The 23,783-nt window shown below is 45.1% G+C and overlaps 1 protein-coding gene across 9 annotated transcripts in view; it reads right to left on the minus strand.

Moving 5' to 3' along the window:
* homer1b (homer scaffold protein 1b) overlaps nt 1-23,783 on the minus strand; it is a 198,745-nt gene that overhangs the window by 40,220 nt on the left and 134,742 nt on the right. For all 9 annotated transcript variants that reach the window (XM_010902459.3, XM_020044810.3, XM_034296250.1 and 6 more), the window contains one exon: nt 7,180-7,325. In XM_010902459.3, coding sequence (XP_010900761.2) covers nt 7,180-7,325 — 146 coding nt within the window. The remainder of the gene's footprint in view (nt 1-7,179; nt 7,326-23,783) is intronic.

Consider the following 23,783-nt stretch of genomic DNA (forward strand, 5'->3'; position numbering starts at 1 on the left):
TTGAGAGGAGCGAGCTGTGAAACATGTGACCGGTGTTTACTATGTTAAAAGGAAGCGCGTTTCATTCAGTTGTTATGACTTTCAACCTGGTGTGCAGCCACTTGGTAGGCTCTCCGTTGTCTTGTCTGTTTTATGATGTACGCTTCATGTTGTCTACTGTCGCCGTGTTATGTTGTTGTACTGCGTTTACGTCCGTTGAACATTAAAGATAATATTAATACTATGCTCTGGTAGATCTAAGCAGTTTAGTTAACTGAAATATAACGCTATGCTCTAAAGTTATAAGTTGACGAGCTGGCAGCCGTGGGACATAAAGCTAACATTTTAGACTTTATAACCTTTCTATACCATACGTGTCTATTTGTGATTATTTTGCCTGGCAGCAGCTCCAGCAGGGGACCCCAAACTTCCCTTTCCAGAGCCTTCCAGGTCAGCTCTCTTTTCGTCACAACGGTGCGGTAAAGCGAATGCAATACCGCCCCTGCTACTATGATTCTCCCGCCAATCTCCCGCTCCATTGTGCCCTCACTCACGAACAAGACCCCGAGATACTTGAACTCCTTTACTTGCAGTAACGCATTCCATACCCGGAGAAGTTACTCCATCGGTTTCCTGCTGAGAACCATGGCCTCAGATTTAGAGGTGCTTATCCTCATCCCAACCACTTTGCACTCGCCTGCGAACCGGTCCAGTGAGTGCTGAAGGTCACAGAACGTTGATGCCATCAGGACCACATCATCCGCAAAAAGCAGCGATTAGATCCCCAGCCCACCAAACTGCAACCCCTCCCCACCCCGACTACGCCTCGATATCCTGTCCATAAAAGTTACAAACAGGATTGGTGACAAAGCGCAGCCCTGGCGGAGGCCAACCCCCACCTGGAAGGAGTCCGACTTACTACCGAGAACCCAAACACAGCTCTCACTTTGGACGTACAGGGATTGGATAGCCCTCAAAAGGGACCTCCTCACCCCATAATCCTGCAGCACCTCCCACAGTATCTCCCGGGGGACCCGGTCATACGCCTTCTCCAGATCCACAAAACACATGTAGACAGGATGGGCATATCCTTGCAAGAGTAAAGAGCTGGTCGGAATCCGCATTGTTCCTCTTCAATCTGAGGTTCGACTATCTGCCGAACCCGCCTTTCCAGTACCTTTGAGTAGACTTTCCCAGGGAGGCTGAGAAGTGTGATACCCCTGTAATTGGCACACACCCTCTGGTCCCCCTTTTTGAACAGGGGAACCACCACCCTGGTCCACCACTCCTTAGGCACTTTCCCCAACTTCCATGCAATGTTGAAGAGGCGTGTCATCCAAGACATCCCCTCCACACCCAGAGCTTTCAACATTTTGGGACAGATCTCGTCAATCCCCGGAGCTTTGCCACTGTGGAGTTGTTTGACTACCTCAGTGACTTCTGCCATGGAGATTGACGGATGCTTCCCCATCAACCTCCAGCTCTGCCTCCACTAAAGAGGGTGTGTTAGTGGGATTTAGGAGTTCCTCAAAGTGTTCCTTCCATCGCCCAATTACCTCCTCAGTTGAGGTCAACAGTGTCCCATCCTTACTGTACACAGCTTGGATAGTTCCCCGTTTTCCCCTCCTGAGGTGGCGGACGGTTTTCCAGAAACACCTTGGTGTTGACCGAAAGTCCTTCTCCATGGCTTCCCCAAACTCCTCCCACACCCGCTATTTTGCCTCTTTCACAGCAGAGGTCGCAGCCCTTCGGGTCTGTCGGTACCCTGCAACCATCTCCTCTGGGAGAGTCCTCTGGGATAACATATCCCGGAAGGCCTCCTTCTTCAGTCGGACGGCTTCCCTGACCACCGGTGTCCACCAGGGTGTTCGAGGGTTACCGCCTCTTGATGCACCTAAGACCTTTAGACCACAGCTCCCCGCCGCAGCTTCGGCAATGGAGGTTTTAACATCGACCACTCAGGTTCAATGCCCCCAACCTCCACAGGGATGCCAGAAAAGCTCCACCGGAGGTGTGAGTTGAAGATCTTTCGGACAGGGGCCTCCACCAGACGTTCCCAGACTGTTCGGGGCATATGCACAAACAACAGTCAGAGATTCCCCCCCACAACCGGTAGGCATAGGGTGGCGACCCTCTCATCCACTGGGGTAAACTCCAACATAACGGCACTCAACCGGGGGCTTGTGAGTATCCCAACCCCCGCCCGGCGTTTCACACCCTGGGTAACTCTATAGAAGAGTAAAGTCCATCCCCTATCCAGGAGTACGGTTCCAGAACCGAGACTGTGAGTGGATGTAAGCCCCACCAGATCTAACTGATAGCGCTCCACCTCCCTCACAAGTTCTGGCTCCTTCCCCCACAGAGAGGTGACGTTCCACGTCCCCAGAGCCAGCCCCTGCCACCAGGGTCTGGTCCGTCGAGGCCCCTGGCCTTCACTGCCACCCATATGGCAGGGCACCCGACCCCAGTGGTTCCTCCCATGAGTGGTGGGTCCATAGGAAGGAGAGGGGGCTGCCATGTTGCTTTTTCGGGCTATGCCTGACTGGGCTCCATGGCAAACCTGGCCACCAGGCACTCGCTGGCGAGCCCTCCCTCTGGGCCTGGCTCCAGACAGGTGTCCCGGGCTTCCTCCGGGCAGGGTAACTCCTCCTCTTCCTCGTTTAAACATGGAGTATTTTTGATTATTTCTTTAGCTTTATAAATGTTTGAAGTATGAATCGTGGACCGGTATTTCCTGGTTTGCCGCGGGCATTCTGGGAGCTGTAGTTTTCTGCTTGCAGAACACGTTTGCATAGGTTTGTAGGATTTTAGTATGGTGTATAATGTTTGAAATGTGAAGTGTGTACTTGAAATATGCTATTGATAGTATATTAAAATGATTGTATATTTGTATTTGATTAAAGCTATTTATTGTTGCTTATTGTTATTGGGCTATTGAGGTAAACTGATGTTGTTTGTAGCTAGTATGTAGCTTGTAACATGAAAATTGAAACATTGTATTTCTTATTATTTCAGGTTTATTACCTGCTGGTTATTCTTTATGAAAAAATAAATGAATCTGGAATACCGAGTAATATCCTTTGTACACTGGGTTGCCCTTTCCATGGGAAGACAACGGAACAGTAATAAACCAACTGGCCCGAGAGCGTTTATCAGCATTGACCAGTGAAGGAGAACCAAGGGAAGAGGAATAGGCCGAATAGACCCCTCTGTGAACCAGCGCCTTGGTCAGTGCAAGTAAACGAAAATGGATTCGGCAGAATTAGTGGCCCTAAAAGGAAAGCGCTCAAAAGCACAGTGCTCTTTCAGCAAGAGAGCCAAAAAGCTGTCCCTCACGGTAGACCTCCTAGAAAAAAGGGTGCTTATTGACGAGATCAGAGTACTTGGAGTGGACTTTGGTAAACTGCATGACACTGGACTTGAATATGTTGACGCTCTAGGAGAAGTGAAAAGCGAGGAAGAAAAAGCAGGTAAAGAAGCGTAAATGCCTGACATTTGCGTCAGAAGCCGAGCCTCTAACTCTGCTATCTTTACCTGAAGGCGATAGTTCTCCTCCGTGTTGTTGCTACAACAATTACAGTGAGGCATTTTAATGATACTTAGTGTCGGGTGTTCAGGGGTGAGTAGTTCCTTTAATTATGTCCAAAAAGAGTCCAGGTGTAGTAAAGTTGGGTAAGAGGTCAACAGATAAAAAATTGCGTTGGTAAGACTCTTAACGTAGAATTTTAACCAATTAGTTTATATAGAGTAAATTCAATTTTTACTGGTAGCCAGGTAAGTAACAGCAGGCAGCGTACAGCATGTCAACAATCCCACAATGCAATGCAATTAGAAACTTTAGAAAAATGTTGATGCTCTCACAGATGCACCCTGGTGGCCATTCTTATTTTCATGTTATGTTTTTGTCCATGCCACATGGCACGGTAATGTGCTGCAGGATAACGAGGCATACCCTGTCGCGGACCGCCTCTTGGAGCTGGAATTAGATGAGTGACATCTGTACATGTATATATATAATTTACATTCATGTTAAGGGGTGCAGTTAATTCAATTTTAGATCATCTTTAATAACCCTTTTGTTTGCGAAAATATGCAATAGTATGGATACAGTTCCAGCCCTAAACATAACAAAAACATTGCAATATATCTCATCTCTGCAGAGAAACTCAAACTTTTGTAGACTGGCCATTGTTTTTTATCACCTCCTCTGAGAGGCCTTTCAAGTCAAGTTTCTTAGTTTGGACAAGCTGTATATGGAGTCTTCCATTTCAAAATGATGAAGGAACTTTCAATCAGAGGAACATTTAATTCATAACTTTTTTTATATAACATTCCCAATATCTATGCCTTGACACAATTCTATTTCTAAGGTTTATTTTATATACATGGGTGTGCGCCTTTCTAAATAATGTCCAATCAATTGAATTTGACATAGGAAGACTCCAATAAAGTTCTACAGACATCTCAAAGATGATAAAAGGACACAAAATGCTGAGCTCAATTTGGAGTGAAATTGCCAAGGGTCTGAATCATACATGTGTATATGTAGGAGTTTGTGTGTGTACACCTGTACTACTATATTTCTGAAAAACAGAGGTCCTCTCAACTAATATAACCCAAAAAAATGCAATCCAGGATTTTTGACCCAGGTCTATGAAAATTGTGTACTGTGTCATGTATGTCGTTATGTCATCAAAACCACTTGCTTTCACACTTCATGGCTCATTGAGATTAAGATACAAGTTATAGATTACGCACAACATACTACATACATAGCCCAGAATGAGAGGTTTGTGTTGGGGTTTTAGGGAAATTTAATGTTTAAAGGGAATATATTGTTGTGGGTTAAAATAATATTACCCTGACTACAGAATATCAAAAAATGTACTGCACTACTGTGGGTTAATACAGTTGCTGAATGTATATGTCAGGATTTGGGATAAGCTGGATGCCAGGTGCGGAGTAATGATGCCTTTAATGAAAACAAATTAGGGCAGGTGAGAAAACAACAAAACAACAGGTAGCAGGCAGGCATGCGAGAAAACAACATAACAGCAGGCAAGATACACACAATGACCCAACAAAGGCTGAACAGAACTGGGCTTGCTAAATAAGGAGATAACAAGACACAGAGGAAAACAGTAACGACAGAAGGACAAGCTACATTCAAGAAAAATGGGGGAAAAACAGGACAGGTTAAGTTCAAGAACAAATGCAAAATCCAAACAGAACTTAATAGTACATAATGAATCAACTATAAGTATTTGTATCAACAATACACTGATCAACTGGTTGATGACGTTAATAAATACGAAGCACATTCATAGGGATTTACGGCCAGGTTAAACAGAGATCACCCAAAATATGATTTATGCACTACTAGGATGCTAAAATATTTGTTTTACTTGTTATACTTGCTTGTGGCTGTCATCTTGGTCCGTTGGTCTGTGTGTGTTGAGCGTGCGTGATTGCGGTTGTTTCTAAACTTGTTATACATTTTTTTTAAAGAATAAGATACTATACTAATACAAAAACGTCATGTAACTACTGTGGCTAACTAATGTAGCTAACCAGATTACTAGCTAACTTTTGTAGCCAGCAAACAATCATTTAGTCATCTGGCTAGCATGTAAGAGGCACTTTCCTCACACACTTCTTTATAAACAAGCTTCATAATTAAAAGGAGCCTCTCAATCCCTAAACAATCTTTCTGATGAATTATGTGCAAAAATGGAAGACATCAGCCACTGTACAGGTTTTCGTCTGCCTGATTTTGTATTTAGAATTTGATTAGAATGTCATCAAATATTCTATCTCTGACCACATCCTTTGGTACTCAGCCAGATATTAATGTTATTTTTGAACTTCTAGACCTATCTACAATTCTGTAAGAGTCCTGTAAGTGCAGAAACAGCCTGTCTGTATGTGATAATGTGTGTGTGTCTGTAGATGTGTGAGTGCGTGTGTGCGTTTTACAATATATGTAGTTTCAATGAGCTCATGTTTAGGTGGTAGTGACTCACACACAGGTACTTAGACACTGCACCTCGCTCTCCCTGGCAACTCCTCACTTTCTCTCTGCTTCCCACTCTCCCCTTCTCTTTCTCTTACTCCCACTGCATATGTTATACAAGCAGTGGTTACATTAACTCACCAACCACACCTTCAGAAGAACTTTACATCTAGTCTTAGCAAGGTATGACTTGGATTATTTAATAATAATTCTTAGTTTAATATCTTATGATTCTTATAAATATTCAGAATCTGTCCATTGACCCTTTACACAAATAAATATTTGGCAGTAGTCAATCTTGACATACTGTAAACTTCTGTAAACATGATAAAAACACTTTAAGCAAGGTAATAAAGGAATGGTAAAACAACACGCCCTTTAAAATAGAGGACTGTTAAAATTACATGAATATACTCAGATTAAATATCAGACAAGGCTCTGAGGGCTTACTATGTCCATTTTTACAAAACAACATTCCGTGTTACAACTTATTCATAATATCAATTGTAAAAACATATGTGCCAACTGTCCTAATAATCAGTTATTCCAATTTAGATTATTCTATTTAGACAATCTATTATTACTATAGAACAAAAATGTAGCTTTAATAGTTTTTATTTTTATATTATTTAAACTAAGACGTTTACGATAACATTTAGTAAGAGAACAACCATTTCAGCAATGTTTGAGACATTTAGACACATCTGCTTTTAGAAGGACCTATCATTCTGATAAAAGTGTAATGTAAATTATGTAGGCTTTGAGAATATGATTGAATCTGTACGCTACAGTATAGAACTGTTAGTCAGTGTGTAAGTAGCTATAGAGGTTGCTGTGGTAGGGAATTAAGTGTAAAGAGCTTTTATTTTAGAACCTGCATAGAAAGCTCAGCACTCAGGAAGAGCAAACCAGACAGGTCTTATAATGCTCCCAGAAAAAAATGATCAAATAACAGGCAGTTATTTTGTCATTCCTCTCTACACCTGACAAGAAAACAAAATAAAATGTTTTTGTTCTTCAGTGTTGAGCAGAAAACAGGTTTCAGCTTGGAAGGACAGAACATTTCAGATTTACAATGCTTACGTTTTAAATAATTTACTAAACCACACACAGATATAACCACACAAACAAACAAACACGCACACACAAAAGCACTGCACAACCCCATTAACACCCTTGGGTATTACCTGTGTGTGAAGGATAGTGCGTTGTGAGATGGTTCACAACGGGGCTCAGGTGTGATTTCACAGGCCTCATCTGTCCCATTGATGTTCTCCATGGTGGGAGGAGTCATGGGGGTTAAAGGTGAAGCAAGTTCCCCGGCCGGAGACTCCTACACATAGAACAAGAAATCAAACCATCAATTGAGTCTTTAGTATGACCCTATTGATTCTGATTGAACACAAGGTCCTACGGGGTCAGGATTCAATCTCACAACATTTTGGTTGCAGGTCACTCAATAACTCCTATAGGCTCTGACACCGGAGCCCACTCCCTTTGCTCCAGAAGAAACAAGCATAGTATGAGAATTACATTTGTTAACATTTGACACACAAGTAATTTTTTATGAGATTCAGAAAACTCATATTGTTTCTTTCTATCAGTGTGAAAGAGACCAAGCTCAAATAAATGAGAGAGAACTACACTGATAGCAGAATCTGGAGATAAGCGTTAAGCTCTGTAACAGAAAGCCAAACATAGGATTATATATCCTCTAACTAAACATTCACCAACATTTAATAACATGAAACAAAAACAAAATGTGGTTTCGAAATTGGCCGCTGTACACACACAATGTATCTCATAGGCCTGATGGACAGGGGCTAGCTGAGACATAATCTCTACGAATTGGAATGTGTGCAAAAGATATTCAGGACATTTTTCATGAAAAGTATAATTTTATTGGTCATTTTTAAATGTACTTATGCTTCTACTCAGTACACATTTCCAACAACTTCCCCATTTGTATTATGCCAACATATTGGTTGCAGCATTCAATCATTAGTGGATGGAAGAACATTGTATGTCTATTAGCATATTTTCCTCTGTGTATGTTATGATGTGATTACTATGTTAACAGAAGTCTTCCCTAACTAGATGTATGTTAATAAATTTTTTAAGTGAATATGTTTTGTTGCATGGACCTTGATGCTATTTTCACAAATGCAATTAATTGTTACGATGGATAGCCTTGTTGTCAAGAGCAATGGGCCAGTAAAAACAAGATTGCTTGTTTAATTCAGTATGCTGCTGTTGTGCCCTCAAACAAGGTTTGACCATTGAAGACATCTTTGAACTATATATTTCAAAAGCATTAATGAAAAACATGAATGTATTGTTTAGATATTAAAACATAAGCAGTCTAACTTTTGTAGTATGAGTTTGATTCTAGTTTACTGCTACTCTAGTACATTCTAAAGTATATATACTGTACTACTCTGTTAGTTTGGACAGTGATCCACATTTTGTTTCAACTCTGTACTCCAGCACTTCGACTCTGTACTCCCAGCATGTCTTTTCCGGATAATATAGGTGTATTTTAGTTCTATACTTTTATACTATATTTTGTGAATAAACAACTTAGTCATTACACGAAACAGGTTCCATTTGTGTCCATAACATTTAAAAGGGTTTATACAAAAAAAGGTATACTGTTTGTGTCAACATGTTTCCAAAAGCTTAGAAATAATAACTCAAGTTCCTCATTAACAATATATACAAGAACATTTGATTTAAAAGGAGTAAAACAATATTTCTTCACTTGTTTACATTCATATACAGATTTTCACATCCAAACTGACCATTATGACCTCTGCATCCAAAATATTACAAGAAATACTGTAACTAAATCAAAACCTTTTTATTTTCTGGAATATATATGGGTCATCATTCATATAGTATAAACATATTCAAAATAAATCCATGATATTGTGCAAAATGAATCAGTATTGTGCAAGGTCATATCCTTGACCATATAGAGAACTGCAGAAAATATTTAATGAAACTTTCCACCCTGTCACAGGTTTCATTGTGACAGGGTGGAATGTATGTGTCAGGGTGGCACTGTTTCCTTTTGGGATCCATTTAGTGAATTATATTTGTGATAAATAACTTGAAGTACTCCTTCCACCGCCCGACGACATCCCCAGTTGAGGTCAACAGCTGCCCACCTCTACTGTAAACAGCGTTGGTAGGGCACTGTTTCCCTCTCCTGAGGCGCTGGAGGGTTTGCCAGAATCTATTCGAGGCCAGCCGATAGTCCTTCTCCATGGCCTCACCGAACTCCTCCCAGGCCTGAGTTTTTTCCTCCACAAAAGTCCAATAACTGAACACCGCTCGGGTTCAGATCAGGGGGGCCGTAAAGCTATGTTTGTCACCAGTTTGAGCAAGTAAATACACTAAACTTAGCTAGTTAGATACCATAGCCGAAAAACCGAGCCAGAATGGGAGAATTCACTCTGTTTCTGTGCTGGCTTGCTAGTAAATCGTCCTTCTAACGTTTTGCATATCTAATTCGTGAGGTGTGTATCATGTGATTTTGTCAGTATGATGTAAACTTTGATTTATTGATTATAGGGGTGCACGCTATATTGACTCAATACCGTTATCGCAATATCACACATTGCAATATCAAAAATGAAAATCTGGCAGAAAGTATGTGATATTATATTTATTTTGTGGAGAGCCTCCGTTTGCTGTGTGGCTTAGTTGTGTTTGATTTAGAGGCCGCTATAGAATCATCATGTAAATAAAAAAGACAGAACAGAAGATGTGTGGCTCAGGGAGACAATGAAACAACGGAGATGGAACATTAGTGGTCCAAAAGTAACATGATAGACTGTAACTGAAATTTGTATCCATGTCACAAAAAGCATTACAAAAGTATAATCCAAAATAAATATAAACATTAAATGGAGTCGGGTGTTTAGAAAAGTGTGCGATAAAGAATGATTGAGTGTCCGATATTAGCTGTACAGACAATGCTTCTAAAATGAATTGGCACTAGATTTGAGATTTAATCAATTTAAAAAATCTAAAATGATGTATGCGCTGTCAAGAAATACAATAGGCACAAGCATTGTTATGGGTTGGCTGTGTTCTCCTTTCCTGTGTGTGGCTCTTTTTCCCCTTTTCCCCCTGTTGTCTCTGTCTGTGTTGTGTTCGTCTGCACCTAAGTCTGTGAGAGGCGTGACCAGGGAGGAAATAGGTCAAGGGGCGTGGCCATTCACTCCTGCACAGTTTCCACACAGCTGCAGCTCATTCCATTCATCACCTCTGCAGTATATCTACCCAGGCTGTTCATCTCTTTGGCGCCGGACCGTTAGTCTACACTTATGATCACGCTCAAATTGTTGCTGCCTGCTACTTACCTGAGTTACCTGCTTCACTGTCTCCTGCCGATACCTGCTGAGCCATTCTCTGCCGCTTTCTGTGGAGCTGCCGACTTCCACCCTGCACTGCTCACTCACATTCCCCCTCGATTTCCATCGGTGAGTCAAGACTGGACATTCTCTGATTACCTACTCCGATTCTCAGCTCTGCCCTGGATTCCTCTCTGCCTGCCTGCCTTTTGCCTCACTACCATCCAGAAGCTCACTGCCCAAACTCCCCCTCTTTACACGATTAGGTTTGACTGTTCGAATAAACATCTCTGATAAGCTATCTGCCTCTGTGTGTGTTGTCTCTTTGTTTTGGGTCAAACGGCATCCTAAAAAGCGTTCCTCTACTGTAGAGACTAAACTTGGGGGCATATCCAAAGAAAACCTTTAGATCAGATTAGATTCAACAGTACAAGTACAGTACAATGAAATGCAGTTAGCATCTAACCAGAAGTGCAAATACAGGAGGGCAGAAAGTATTAAGAAGTATTAAATAAAATGTATGTACAAGTGGGATGTTATCCCATTTTCACATTTTGTCAATATCATGCAACCCTAATTGATTATACATAACTAGCTGCCATCAATGCAAAATATATCTACAAACTAGGCAACGGGTGCTGTCATCAGTCTGATGTATGTATGGCACTATAGTAGAAATATAATGGTATTTGGATTTACATTACTAAATCCAAATAGTTTTTATAGTAATGTCATTATGTTTTTGCCCACTACTGTATCACTTTCCCTGATGCTTGTATCCATATGGTATGAGCCTATTTAGACACAGAAACAAAGTCCTTTGTTTTATAGTATGTGTCATGGATTTATGAAACTAAAGCATATTTTTATATTTTGTATATGTAGGTTAAGGCAGATGGTGATGAAGGTGTTGACACTTGCTTACTGGTGTATGCAGAGGAAGAGGTCAATGACATCCAACTGATTGCAGCACACCTGTCTTCCCTCCCTCGGTGTGCCAGCTACCCAGCATCTCTACCTGGCCTCCCATTGCCACTTCCAAGACCAACTCCACCCTCGCCTCACCTCATCTTCTTAAACTCCTTCTGGTCTTTTCTTATAGCTCCCCATAGGCCCTGCTTCCTACTGCTGGCAAAATGACTGTATAAAACTTGGAAAAAGTGGCTTTTAAAAATTTGCTGGTGTTGAATTAACAGGCTACAGGCCAAAATATATGTATGTTCAGAAGAAAGTTGGAGAATACTATACAAGTAGTTAATGTAGGGTATAATGTCATGGCCTGGTTCACCCACACATTACGCAAAGGTGGATTGTGTCGCGGTTTGGGTTTTAAAATATTGTTATAAATAAAAACATGGATTTAGGCACATGTGTATGTATGAGCAATGCTGAGTTTTGTAATAAAAACTGTTGTTTTAAGTAAGCATTAACTTTAAGCTGCATTATATGTCAAAACATTACAAAGTTACCCGCCAGGTAGCGTATAAATTTGCATGAACAACGGCGAATCGTTGACAGGTCAGGGTATGTTATTTCAGGTAATTAAAACATTCGTAAAGGCGTCTTTTGAAATTGTACAATGGGGATCAACGCGAGATTGTTTTCCAAACATTAGTAGAAATGTTTAATAATAGGCAACGTTGGTTAAAAAAAAATACTGTAGTATCTGCATTCTCGTAATGACCAACTCTTGAAATCTGATTTTTGATTGCTGTATTACGGTCTTGTGTTTGTAAAATGTTGAACAGATTAATGGCTATATGGTGACAATCGCCAGCGTTTATATATAAGCAGATTAGTTTATCGTTAATATTGTGGATATACTGATTGTATAAGTTGTTAAACTGTTGTGAGCATTGAAGAAAAATATTACATGTCTGTAGCATATGCTGAAACTGAAAGTTGCAAGTAGAAGAACAGGAAATCTTATTTAGGCTGTTGCTGGGGAGAGATAGAGACGATTTAGCTTGGGTGTCAGAAGAACAGGAAACAGATTAATAACGCACACACATTCTGGACAGGGCTGAATTAAGAATAGACAAGACAGAAACCACAAAGTGCAAAGATGACGCTTGTGCTGCATTTACACATATAAGGTATAGAACATAAATTGGCCCAATGGCCAACATGCTTGGCATATTCAACCCCCCACTTTTTAGGCATGTTTGAAGTATAAATAAGGTTGTTATGACTGTTCATGTTCAGACATTGTGCGGCGACACTTTGTCTCCAAAAGCTTTTGTAATAAAACGGAATATGCGGTACGGTAATTGACCTGACTCCTGGTGTGTTATTCTCCTTTCCAACAAACCAACTTGGGGAAATGTTAGACTTCAACAGTTTTGGGGGCTTGTCCGGGATTGGATGAAGGAGAAGGAATTCGATCAGGTCCGTTAACGGGATTCACAGGTTCCAGCGCCGGCGCATGAAAAAGGTAAGCAGAGCCTGTTATATCTAAATCTGCGTATTGGCTGTGAACCAAATTGTGAACCTGTGAAGAACGTAGTGGGACTGGTTTAAATTCAGGAGGGCAAGGTCATTCATTATTGTTCTCGGGTTGACTACCCCAGACCATTTCCCGACGGGGACGGTGGAGATTGTAAGTAAGGGACTTGACAATCAGTCGGGTGAACGGCCCGAGGAAATAGGGACACCTCGAACATAATGGGTGAGTTAGGAACTCACACATAAATAAAGACTAATAAGGAAATGGACGCGGAATTTGAGAGAGAAGTAGATGACGATGGGTGGGGTCCAGGTACGGGAAAATTGAAGAATTTGGGGATACAGGTGGCAAATGTACTGACAGTTGTAGGCAGGATGGACCCAACTCAGAAAGAAAAGGGAAAGATAAATTGCGACAAGTGGTGAGAGGACTAAGGATGGATGAAAGGAGACCATTACATGTCATTTTGTGGGATAAAGAGAAGGATTGTGCTAAGAATCGAGATAGAGTTAGGGACAAGAAGGAGACAGCAAATTTGGTCAAGAAAAGGAGATATAAAGATGAGGAAAAGGCATGGGAAAATGACAGAAAAGAATGGTGTAAGTTAGCAGTGTGGTGTCAGGGAGTAGAGCATTTGAACAAGGAGAAAAAGGAGGAGAGAATTAAGGAGGAGAGGAAGGAAGGAGAGATAGAACCCCCAGCATATGAAGACGACCCGGTGTCGCCAACCGCACCGCTTAGAACAAGGAACGTTGAGCCTAGACACAGAGAACAGCGAGCCCGTACCTCAGTTGACTAGAAAGCAAGATAAGAGGAATTTGAGTAGGAAGGCAGAGTCAGAGAGCAAGACAGACACTGAGGAGGAATTGAAACCGTTTAAGGCAAGAGCAGAGAGAGAGTACGGAAGGTATCAGGAGAGGAGCAAGAAAGTGAACAAACAGAGTGAGGTTAAAGGAATCAGGAAGAAAAGGTCAGGCAGTGCTAAAGGCAGGTTAGGTGAGGACACAGGGTCGGGGTCTGATGGGAGTGACACAGTGAGAAAGACAAAAAAATAAGCAGAAAAAGGGAAATTCATACAAGGGAAGGGTGTTACTCACGGGGAAAGCAGTAGGGAGATGGACTGACACCGACGAAGACCCAGACTCAGACAGTAGTGGAGATTGGGGGAAGGGAGATGTAGATGTAGACCCTTTGCCGCGTTCGCCCCCATCAGAACAAAAACTACACCATGACACATTAGAATGTGTTTCCTCAGGGCCGCATAGCCACGGCCCTGAGGGAACGATTTACCTTGCCCGATGGGGCCCCGAAGCCCAAGTTACCTTGGGAAAAAGACCAACACCCTAGACAGTATCTAGAAGCATGTAAAGAAACATGGACCAAACACACAGGGCACCACCCGGGGAAGGGAGGTCTGCAGCAGGAGTGGTTTAGAAGGGCGGTCTAAGAGGGACTTCCAGAGAAAATAAAAGAGGCAATGATGGCAAATCCTGGCTTGCCGGGCAGTGAATCACACGTATGGGAAAGACACGTAGTGCATCATTTACAGAGGGCTAAAGATGAAAAGATAGAGAGAGGAACTGAAAGAGAAACTGCTGCGCTTACAGCTGGGCGAAGCCAAAGTGAGGGTCAATGAAGGGAAAAAGAAACAGACAGATGGCAGCCCTTGGCTCGGGAGAACCTTACACACCCGACTTATACCCTGTTCCCACATGGCCACCCCAAACTCACGGTGGCCGGAGGGCATTCACCGCGCCCTATCGACCAGGGACTCCGAGGGGAGGTTACGGTAGGGGGAGGGGGCGGGGTAGAGGCAGAGGGGCTCCAGGAGCCCAAGTCCCATACGGAGCCTGTTTTACGTGTGGGGACCCGAACCACTGGTCCAGGGAGTGCCCACAGAATGCCGGAAGAGGCAGAGGATACCCAAACCAAGGGGCAGCGCCAGTCCCCAACCCACACGCCATCCCACCACCTAGTGCGCCTGGCCAGTACCCACTCTCTTATGAGGGAGGGTGGGACCAGGAATGACGGTCCACAGGGAGGGGAGGGGACAGCGGGGAAAAGGCAGACCCTATGCTGTCCCTGAATGTCGACGGGAGGGACCTCCCCTTTCTGGTCGACACAGGTGCCACTTTTTCCACCATCACCGCCCCTCTCGCCACAGGACTACTATCCTTCAAGACAGTGGAGGTTGTGGGGTTTGAAGGGGTGGGACAGACTTTGCCAGTGACGTTTCCTCTTAAAACGATACTGGGTAAACAGGCCCTCAGCCATCCGTATGTGGTGTCGGCAAACACACCAGTGAACTTATTGGGGAGAGACTTGTTGATAAAACTGGGGGCTAATATCTTGTGTTCTCCAGATGGACTAACTGTCACGTTACCAGACGGGACATCGGCGGTGTGCGGACCTGAAACCACACGCAAAGGGCAGTACCTGGTACAACCGATGAAGGGTGAAATAGCGGAGATATACTGGGGACTATTGATACCGGAAAAGCCGGACAAACAGGGCATTTTGTCACAGTACTTCAAGTGGAGGCCGTGGATCTCCCTCCTCAAGCCGTACTTTCCTCCACCAGACCCCCCTCATGTGACCCTATTTTATGATCGGCAGGGTGACGAGGTGTATAGAGAGGGGTTTGGGGATGTAGTGTGTGGGGACACGTGGCAGGTCGGGTCTAAATTCATATATGTAGGCCCTGAAGGGGTAGCGGCAGATGTACAGTTGACTGACGAGCAGGAACAGTGGTACATGATGGCGGAGGAGTCCGTCCTGCATGTGTCACTGGCCCTGCATCCTAAACACCAAGCAAAAGACCTGGGGCCCATGTTTAAAAGGGCGGTCGAATGCACTGATTGGAAAACCACTCAGGCATCAAACGTATGGAATTCACCCAGCTGTAAGACGTATCAATTAGAGGCACCAGGGACTGATTGGGTATATTTAGAGCGAAGGGAGATAACTCGGGATCATGGGAGGGAAAAGATGGATCACCCGGCAGCCACGGCAAGAAATAATGAGTTGCCGGACTCACTGTGGTCCAAGGGTTAGATGTGACATTGAATGGTTTGTGGCCCACAGGGGTGTTGGAGGAGTCATGTTCCGCGTGGAACACGCCTATCCTCCCAGTCGAAAAGAAAGGGACAGGGAAATACCGTATGGCCCATGATCTCAGAGCCATTAAGGACATTTTACTCACACCCACCATACCGGTACCTAACCCGTATGTAGCACTCACTCATTTGACCCCTGATCAAAAATGGTTCACCTGCATTGACCTGGCTAATGCTTTTTTCTGTCTCCCACTAGCAGAGGAACTTCGTGACATCTTTTCCTTCACACATAGGGGTCGACTAGGGCGATACACGAGACTACCACAGGGGTTCGCGCTTTACCCTGGCATATTCAACCAGGTACTGAGAGAAGCGCTGCAGGGATGCTGCCTGCCGACAGGGGTAACTGTGGTCCAGTACGTAGACGACCTGCTGCTGGCGGCCCCGATGGTGGCCGCCTGTATCCAAGCTACAATGACGGTCCTCACCAGACTGGCTGAGAAAGGGTTCAAGGTGTCGATAGAAAAGCTACAGTTGGTAAGAACACAGGTCTCCTTTCTGGGCAGAGTAATCTCGCAGAAGGGAGCGGGGCTTTCACCAGCACACCGCCCAACCATTCTCCACCATCCCAAACCCACTACTGTCCAGGAAATGTTATCATTCCAGGGGCTCACGGAGTACAGCCGCAATTACATCCCAAACTACTCAGGGCTCACAGAGCCACTTAGAGCGCTAGTTAAAGAGTAGGGAATGCGTAAACTTAAAGCCACACTCAATTGGACTTGCCCGGCCGACCAAGCCTTCATTTTGCTGAAACAACAACTAGCCACCGCAGCTGATCTGGCAATTCCCGATTACACAAAACTATTTTTTCTAGATGTTTCTGAAACAGGACAAGTCATGAACGGGGTCCTGTTTCAGAAAAAAAGGGGAGATAGGAACATTCTCATGTACATAAGCGTAGGATTTGACAAAACCGAAAAAAGGCACCCCACCTGTACACAGCAAGCCGCGGGGGTAGCGAGACTCATCCAAAAATCCGCACATATAGTGATGGGACATCAACTTCAGATACTCACAACACACAGTGTAGTGGCGTATGTAAATTCACAGATAAGCAAAATTCTCGGGGCTCCAAATTTGACGTTCACACACTAGGGGATAAATGTGGCAGACCGGATGGGGACGGGACTGCCACATGAGTGCGCGCAAGAGGTAGTGAGGGAGAGTAAGACATGAACCGATCTGGAGGCAGAACACCTCTTCACTGATGGGTGCTGTTTCAGACATGAACAAGATGGGCTGAGGGCGGCCTTTGCGGTAGTGAAACTAACACCAGAAGTTCTAGTCATAGTGAAAGCAGAGAGGCTCCCGGGGCTGCAGTCAGCTCAGAGAGCAGAAGTAAGAGCAGTGATAGAGGCACTCAGGCAGGCCAAGGGGAAGAGAGTTAACATTTACACAGATTCGGCATACGCGGTAGGCGCAGCGCACGTGGAGCTAGGACAGTGGTTAAAAGCTGGGTTTAGAACAGCAGGAGACAAACCGATTAAACACGAGGCGGAGAACTAGCCGAGGCCCTAGACCTGCCCGAAAAGGTAGCCATCATAAAATGCAAAGGACACGGTAACTCAAATAGTGCAGTAGCTCAGGGAAATCAAGCGGCAGATACAGCAGCGAAACAGGCAGCAGGGTACACTCCGCGAGTGATGATGGTTAGAGCAGAAGAGGAAGTGGGGTGGGGAGAAGGCCCTGAGAGAGACGAGCTAGTGAGACATCAAAAGGGGGCTTCCCCACAAGAGAAAACAATTTGGCGACAGAGAGGAGCAAAAGAGACAAGAGGGCTCTGGAGGGGGCCAGACGGTAGAGTAATACTTCCACCAGCCATGCGAGGAGATACATTTGCAGAAGCCCATGGGTTGGGCCATGTAGGGCCAGCACAGATGTTGAGGAACTTGTGCCATTGGTGGCACCCGTTTATTGTAGACATGGTACGTAACTACACTAGGACATGCACCATCTGCACACACCACAACCCAAAACCAACGATCAAACCTGAGATGGGGGCGTTCCCCATGACAACGAGACCTGGACAAGAGATAGTGATAGACTACACGGACATGGGGGAAACTGTACGGGGGTGCCGCTACATGTTAGTGTGTGTGGACATGTTTACAGGGTGGCCAGAAGCCTGGCCAGCAAGAAGGGAGGACAGTCAGACAGTGATCAAGTGTTTAGTGAACCAGTACATTCCCAGACACGGCTTCCCAGAGAAAATTAGGTCAGACAATGGGACTCACTTTAAGAACAGTGATTTACAGAAGGTAGAGAGCATATTGGGCCTAAAACATGCTTTCCACAGTCCCAGGGAAAGGTAGAAAGGATGAACCAAAACTTAAAAAACAAGTTGGCTAAGATATGTGCACAGACTAAATTGAACTGGGTGGATGCACTGCCACTGGCACTCATGACGATTCGATGCTCGTTAAATCAGACCACAGACCACTGCCCCAGGCGGAGTGGGTGTTGCTGAAGGTCATCAAGCGAAAGTGGTCGGAGCCAAGGTGGACGGGTCCTCATCAGGTGGTGGAGAGAACGAGTCATGCGGTCCGCCTGAGGGACAAAGGAGAGACCTGGTACCATTGGAGCCAGTGTACACCAGCGCAGGAGCCAGGAGGTCGCTGACGGACCTCATCCAAACCGGGAAGGAGGAGCTTTCCCCAGTGTGGACGGAATGAGGACCAGCACCAGTCGGACCGGTGCCAGGAGCGGACCCCAGGACACGGCGGGACTACGAGCGAGTGAAGGAGATAAAGGACGGCGTCAGGGGAATAGACTCTTAGGGGAAGGAACTGAAGAATACTGTAACAAAAGGGGGTATAGGACACCGAGTGGCTCATACCACTCGTACCAAGATGACAGGGTCACAGAGAAAGGTCTGAGGAGATGAGAATAGAATGAAGTAGTACATGGGCATTGGTGGAATAATGATGTGTGTTGTATGTTGTTACAGGTTTCCCAGGTTGGCATCGGGTCTTCATTCCCCAAGCGAAGAGGTTCGCGACCCCACCTGAGGACACCTGTTTGAGGAAATTTGGGGGTATTGAATTGGACTAGGTCAAGGGGTCACGCACGAGCATTCTGGGATAGATAATCCGCTGGAGGAATGGCTGACCTCGATGTTCGGCCAGTGGAAAGGTTTGATAATGTCTATTCTTTTATTGCTTGCTACATTTGGTGCTATAATGGTTGAGAAGGCTCCAGGACCGCCACCAGGCATGCTGATGCCTCTACTGGAGCAGCATGACCCGGGAGAACTGGAGCTTGGCGAATAGGGGTGATCTCTCTGGGGAGAGATCAAAAGGGGGAATTGTAGATGTATTGATTGTATGAGTTAGTGAACTGTTGTAAGCTGTTGTAACCAATGAAACAAAATATTAATTGTTTGTAATATGAGCTGAAACTGAAGGAGCAAGTAGGAGAATAGGAAACCCTGTTCAAGCGGTTGCCGGGGTGAGAAAGATTTAGTATGTCTGTCTTGTGAGAAACAGGTCACAGGTCAGAGACACACACACATAGTCGGACAGACAACACAGAAACCACAAGGGGGGCAAGGGGATACTTGCAGTTATCCTATAAGGAATAGAACTGGGATTGGGCCAATGGCACACTTGCTTTGTAACTTAACGCCTCTATCTTTTGGGCGTAGTGGAAGTATAAAATGATGTTTTGACGGTTGATCCTTAGACATTGTGCGGCGACACCTTGTCTCCAAAAGCTTTTGTAATAAATGGAATATGCGGTACGGTAATTGACCTGACTCCTGGTGTTTTGTTCTCCTTTCCAACAAACCAACTCGGGGAAGTGTTAGACTTCAACAAAAGATGTTCAGACAAGAAACAAATTCATTTTTACCAGAAATAAAGAAAAATTCTCTCAGGTAAAATATTATGTATTTGCTAGCAATTGCAGGCCATAGCTAACACCACGCTACCCTATACTTTCCACACAGCCAATTGTATTTTTTTCTATATAGATAATTTTGGTATTTCATAGGATTTAATTGAGTGCGAAGTATTTTTATTTTGAATGGCACATTTTACATGCTGACTTAATTACAGATATGAGAGAATGTGAGGTTTTTCAATGTCAATAGCTTTGATTGCTTGTCAATTTTTGATGATAATATCTAGGTATTATGTGTTGGAGGTCGATAGTTTTACTACTTTGCCTCACTGCTGTAAACGCGCGCACACCATCTATTTCATAAATTGCATGAACCGCTATTCTACGTGTGATGGGTGACCTATTTTTCTTTGGGGTTTTAGGCGCCAGAGTGTTAACCACGCGCAGTGTAAAAGAGTGGGACTTGAAACGGAGAGCGTTGGGGAAGTGCGGGGAGATGTGAGGGTTAGTTGTCAGCTTCGTTCATGTTTTGGAGATAAAATTTGAGAAGACGTTTTGGAAGTAGTAGGAGTGAAACGGTACGCGTATCCGTAATGGTTTGGTACAGGAAGTTCGGTTTGCTACGCGATCATACAACAGATGAAAGTCAAAGGCTTTCATTATTCCGCGTTTATTTTGAAAATGTCAGTTCATGTATGAATCGGGTGATGCTGCCTTTATGTTTTATGCTGCTTGGTTGTCTAGTCACTTAAAGCTCATAATAGCTTGTTGAAATTTCTTGCCTTTTAATTAAATTAAAGTTCTGATAGAAGATGGATATTATGGATAACATATTCTTTCCATTTCATTACTTAGTGTCTGAAGATTTATTTAAAATGTCATCAAAAAAGGTAAATCCATATCTTTAACCAGTTCATTTTATATGGACAAATTCGATTCAATTCTTTTTCAGACGTATATTGGTGTAAAAAAGATGTCTGGTACTTCAAGAAAGAGAGAGTACAACAGAATATGGACTAAATTGTCAAGGACGAAAATAAAGAAAACTATGGTAGATAAGAATGAAAATGATAGTGGATCTAGTCTCATCAGCCAATCAGATGTTTTTGATCCAAATGAAGATACTGCTACTTGAGGCTGTAAGAGGTACTGCTCCAAGGATGCACACACACACCAATGAAGAGTCAGACACTGAAGGCAATGCTGGTTGCGCAATTCAGGAGACAACTGACTCAGATGATGAAGAAAAAGATTCAACTTTACGAGAGGACCTGACAACCTGGATAAGTGATTTCCAAGTGAAGCACAATACAGTTGATTCACTTCTCAAGATACTTCAGTCTAATGGTCACCCAAATTTGCCTTCCAGAGCTAGAACGCTTCTAGAAAAGAACAGTGTTTGTGTTGAAGTCATGTCTGATGTAGAGTTTGTCCGATTTAATGTGAAGGTGGAGTTAGAAAAACATCTAAGGATCTATCCTCAATCTGTGGTTGGAGCGCTAAATGTTTTAGAAAAATCCCTTAATCTGGACATCGCTTGGGCTCTGGAACCACACTCCTTGAGAGAGGATGGACTCTTCACCACTCTGGAGTTGCCCATGGTGATAGGCGGCAGGCTGGTGTGGGTTTGCTTATAGCTCCCCAGCTCTGCCGCCATGTGTTGGAGTTTACCCCGGTGAACGAGAGGGTCGTTTCCCTGCGCCTATGGGTCGGGGATAGGTCTCTCACTGTTGTTTGTGCCTAAGGGCCGAACGGTAGTGCAGAGTACCCGACCTTCTTGGAGTCTCTGGGAGGGTTGCTGGAAAGTGCTCCGACTGGGGACTCTATCGTTCTACTGGGGGACTTCAACGCCCACGTGGGCAACGACAGTGACACCCGGAGGGGCGTGATTGGGAGGAACGGCCCCCCTGATCTGAACCAGAGCGGTGTTCAGTTATTGGACTTCTGTGCTAGTCACAGTTTGTCCATAACGAACACCATGTTCAAGCATAAGGGTGTCCACCAGTGCACGTGGCACCAGGACACCCTAGGCCGCAGGTCGACGATCGACTTTGTTGTCGTTTCATCTGACCTGCGGCCGTATGTCTTGGACACTTGGGTGAAGAGAGGGGCGGAGCTGTCAACTGATCACCACCTGGTGGTGAGTTGGATCCGATGGCGGGGGAGGAAGCTGGACAGACTCGGCCAACCCAAGCGTACTGTAAGGGTCTGCTGGGAACGTCTGGCCGAGTCTCCTGTCAGAGAGATCTTTAACTCCCACCTCCGGCAGAGCTTCGGCTGGATCCCGACAGAGGCTGGAGATATTCAGTCCGAGTGGACCATGTTCTCCACCGCCATTGTCGAAGCGGCCGCTCGAAGCTGTGGCCGTAAGGTCTCCGGTGCCTGTCAAGGCGGCAATCCCCGAACCCGGTGGTGGACACCGGAAGTAAGGGATGCCGTCAAGCTGAAGAAGGAGTCCTATCAGGCCTGGTTGGCTTGTGGGACTCCTGAGGCAGCTGACGGGTACCGACAGCCCAAGCGGACTGCAACCCGGGTGGAGGCAAAAACTCGGGCCTGGGAGGAATTCGGTGAGGCCATGGAGAAGGACTATCCGCTGACCTTGAAGAGATTCTGGCAAACCGTCCGGCGCCTCAGGAGAGGGAAACAGTGCCCTACCAACGCTGTTTACAGTAGAGGTGGGCAGCTGTTGACCTCAACTGGGGATGTCGTCGGGCAGTGGAAAGAGTACTTCGAGGATCTTCTCAATCCCATTGAGGAAGCAGAGGATGAGGGCTCAGAGGTGGACTCGTCCATCACCTGGGCTGAAGTCACAGAGGTGGTGAAGAAACTTGGTTGACACGCCTGTGCAACATCGCGTGGCGGTCGGGGACAGTGCCTCTGGGATGGCAGACCGGGGTTATGGTCCCTCTTTTTAAGAAGGGGGACCGGAGGGTGTGTTCCAACTATAGGGGGATCACACTTCTCAGCCTCCCTGGGAAAGTCTATGCCAGGGTTCTGGAGAGGAGAATACGGCCGATAGTAGAACCTCGGATTCAGGAGGAACAGTGTGGTTTTCGTCCGGGCCGTGGAACACTGGACCAGCTCTATACCCTCTACGGGGTGTTGGAGGGTTCATGGGAGTTTGCCCAACCAATCCACATGTGTTTTGTGGATTTGGAGAAGGCATTTGACTGGGTCCCTCGCTGCATCCTGTGGAGAGTGCTTCGTGAATATGGGGTCCTGGGTCCTTTGCTAAGGGCTGTCAGGTCCAAAGCAGGAGCTTGGTCCGCATTGCCGGCAGTAAGTCAGACTTGTTCCCAGTGCATGTTGGACTTCGGCAGGGCTGCCCTTTGTCGCCGGTTCTGTTCGTAATTTTTATGGACAGAATTTCTAGGCGCAGCCAGGGGCCGGAGTGTGTCAGGATTGGGGACCACACGATTTCGTCTCTGCTTTTTGAGGATGATGTTGTCGTGTTGGCCCCTTCAAACCAGGACCTTTAGCATGCACTGGGATGGTTTGCAGCCGAGTGTGAAGCGGTTGGGATGAAAATCAGTACCTCCAAATCCGAGGCCATGGTCCTCAGTCGGAAAAGGGTGGTTTGCCCACTTCAGGTTGGTGGAGAGTGCCTGTCTCAAGTGGAGGTGTTTAAGTATCTCGGAAATGAGCTTTCTCCGCAGGGTGGCTAGGCGATCCCTTAGAGATAGGGTGAGAAGCTGGGTCACCCCGGGGAAGACCTAGGACACGCTGGAGGGACTATGTCTCCCGGCTGGCCTGGGAACGCCTCGGTGTCCCCCCGGAATAGCTGGAGGAAGTGTCTGGGGAGAGGCAAGTCATGGCATCTCTGCTTAGACTGCTGCCCTCGCGACCTGGCCCCGGATAAGCGGAAGATGATGGATGGATGGATGGAATCTGGATGGTCTCCCTTTGTTCAAAAGTACCAGTAGTCATTATGGCCAAAAAAAATATTTAGTCTGTCACAACCCACCGTGTTTCCTCTGTCACTTGCAATGGCATCATCCAAACCAAGATCCCTGGAGTTTCTTGAA

Source organism: Esox lucius, chromosome 13, assembly GCF_011004845.1.
Source record: "Esox lucius isolate fEsoLuc1 chromosome 13, fEsoLuc1.pri, whole genome shotgun sequence".
Taxonomy (NCBI): Eukaryota; Metazoa; Chordata; class Actinopteri; order Esociformes; family Esocidae; genus Esox; species Esox lucius.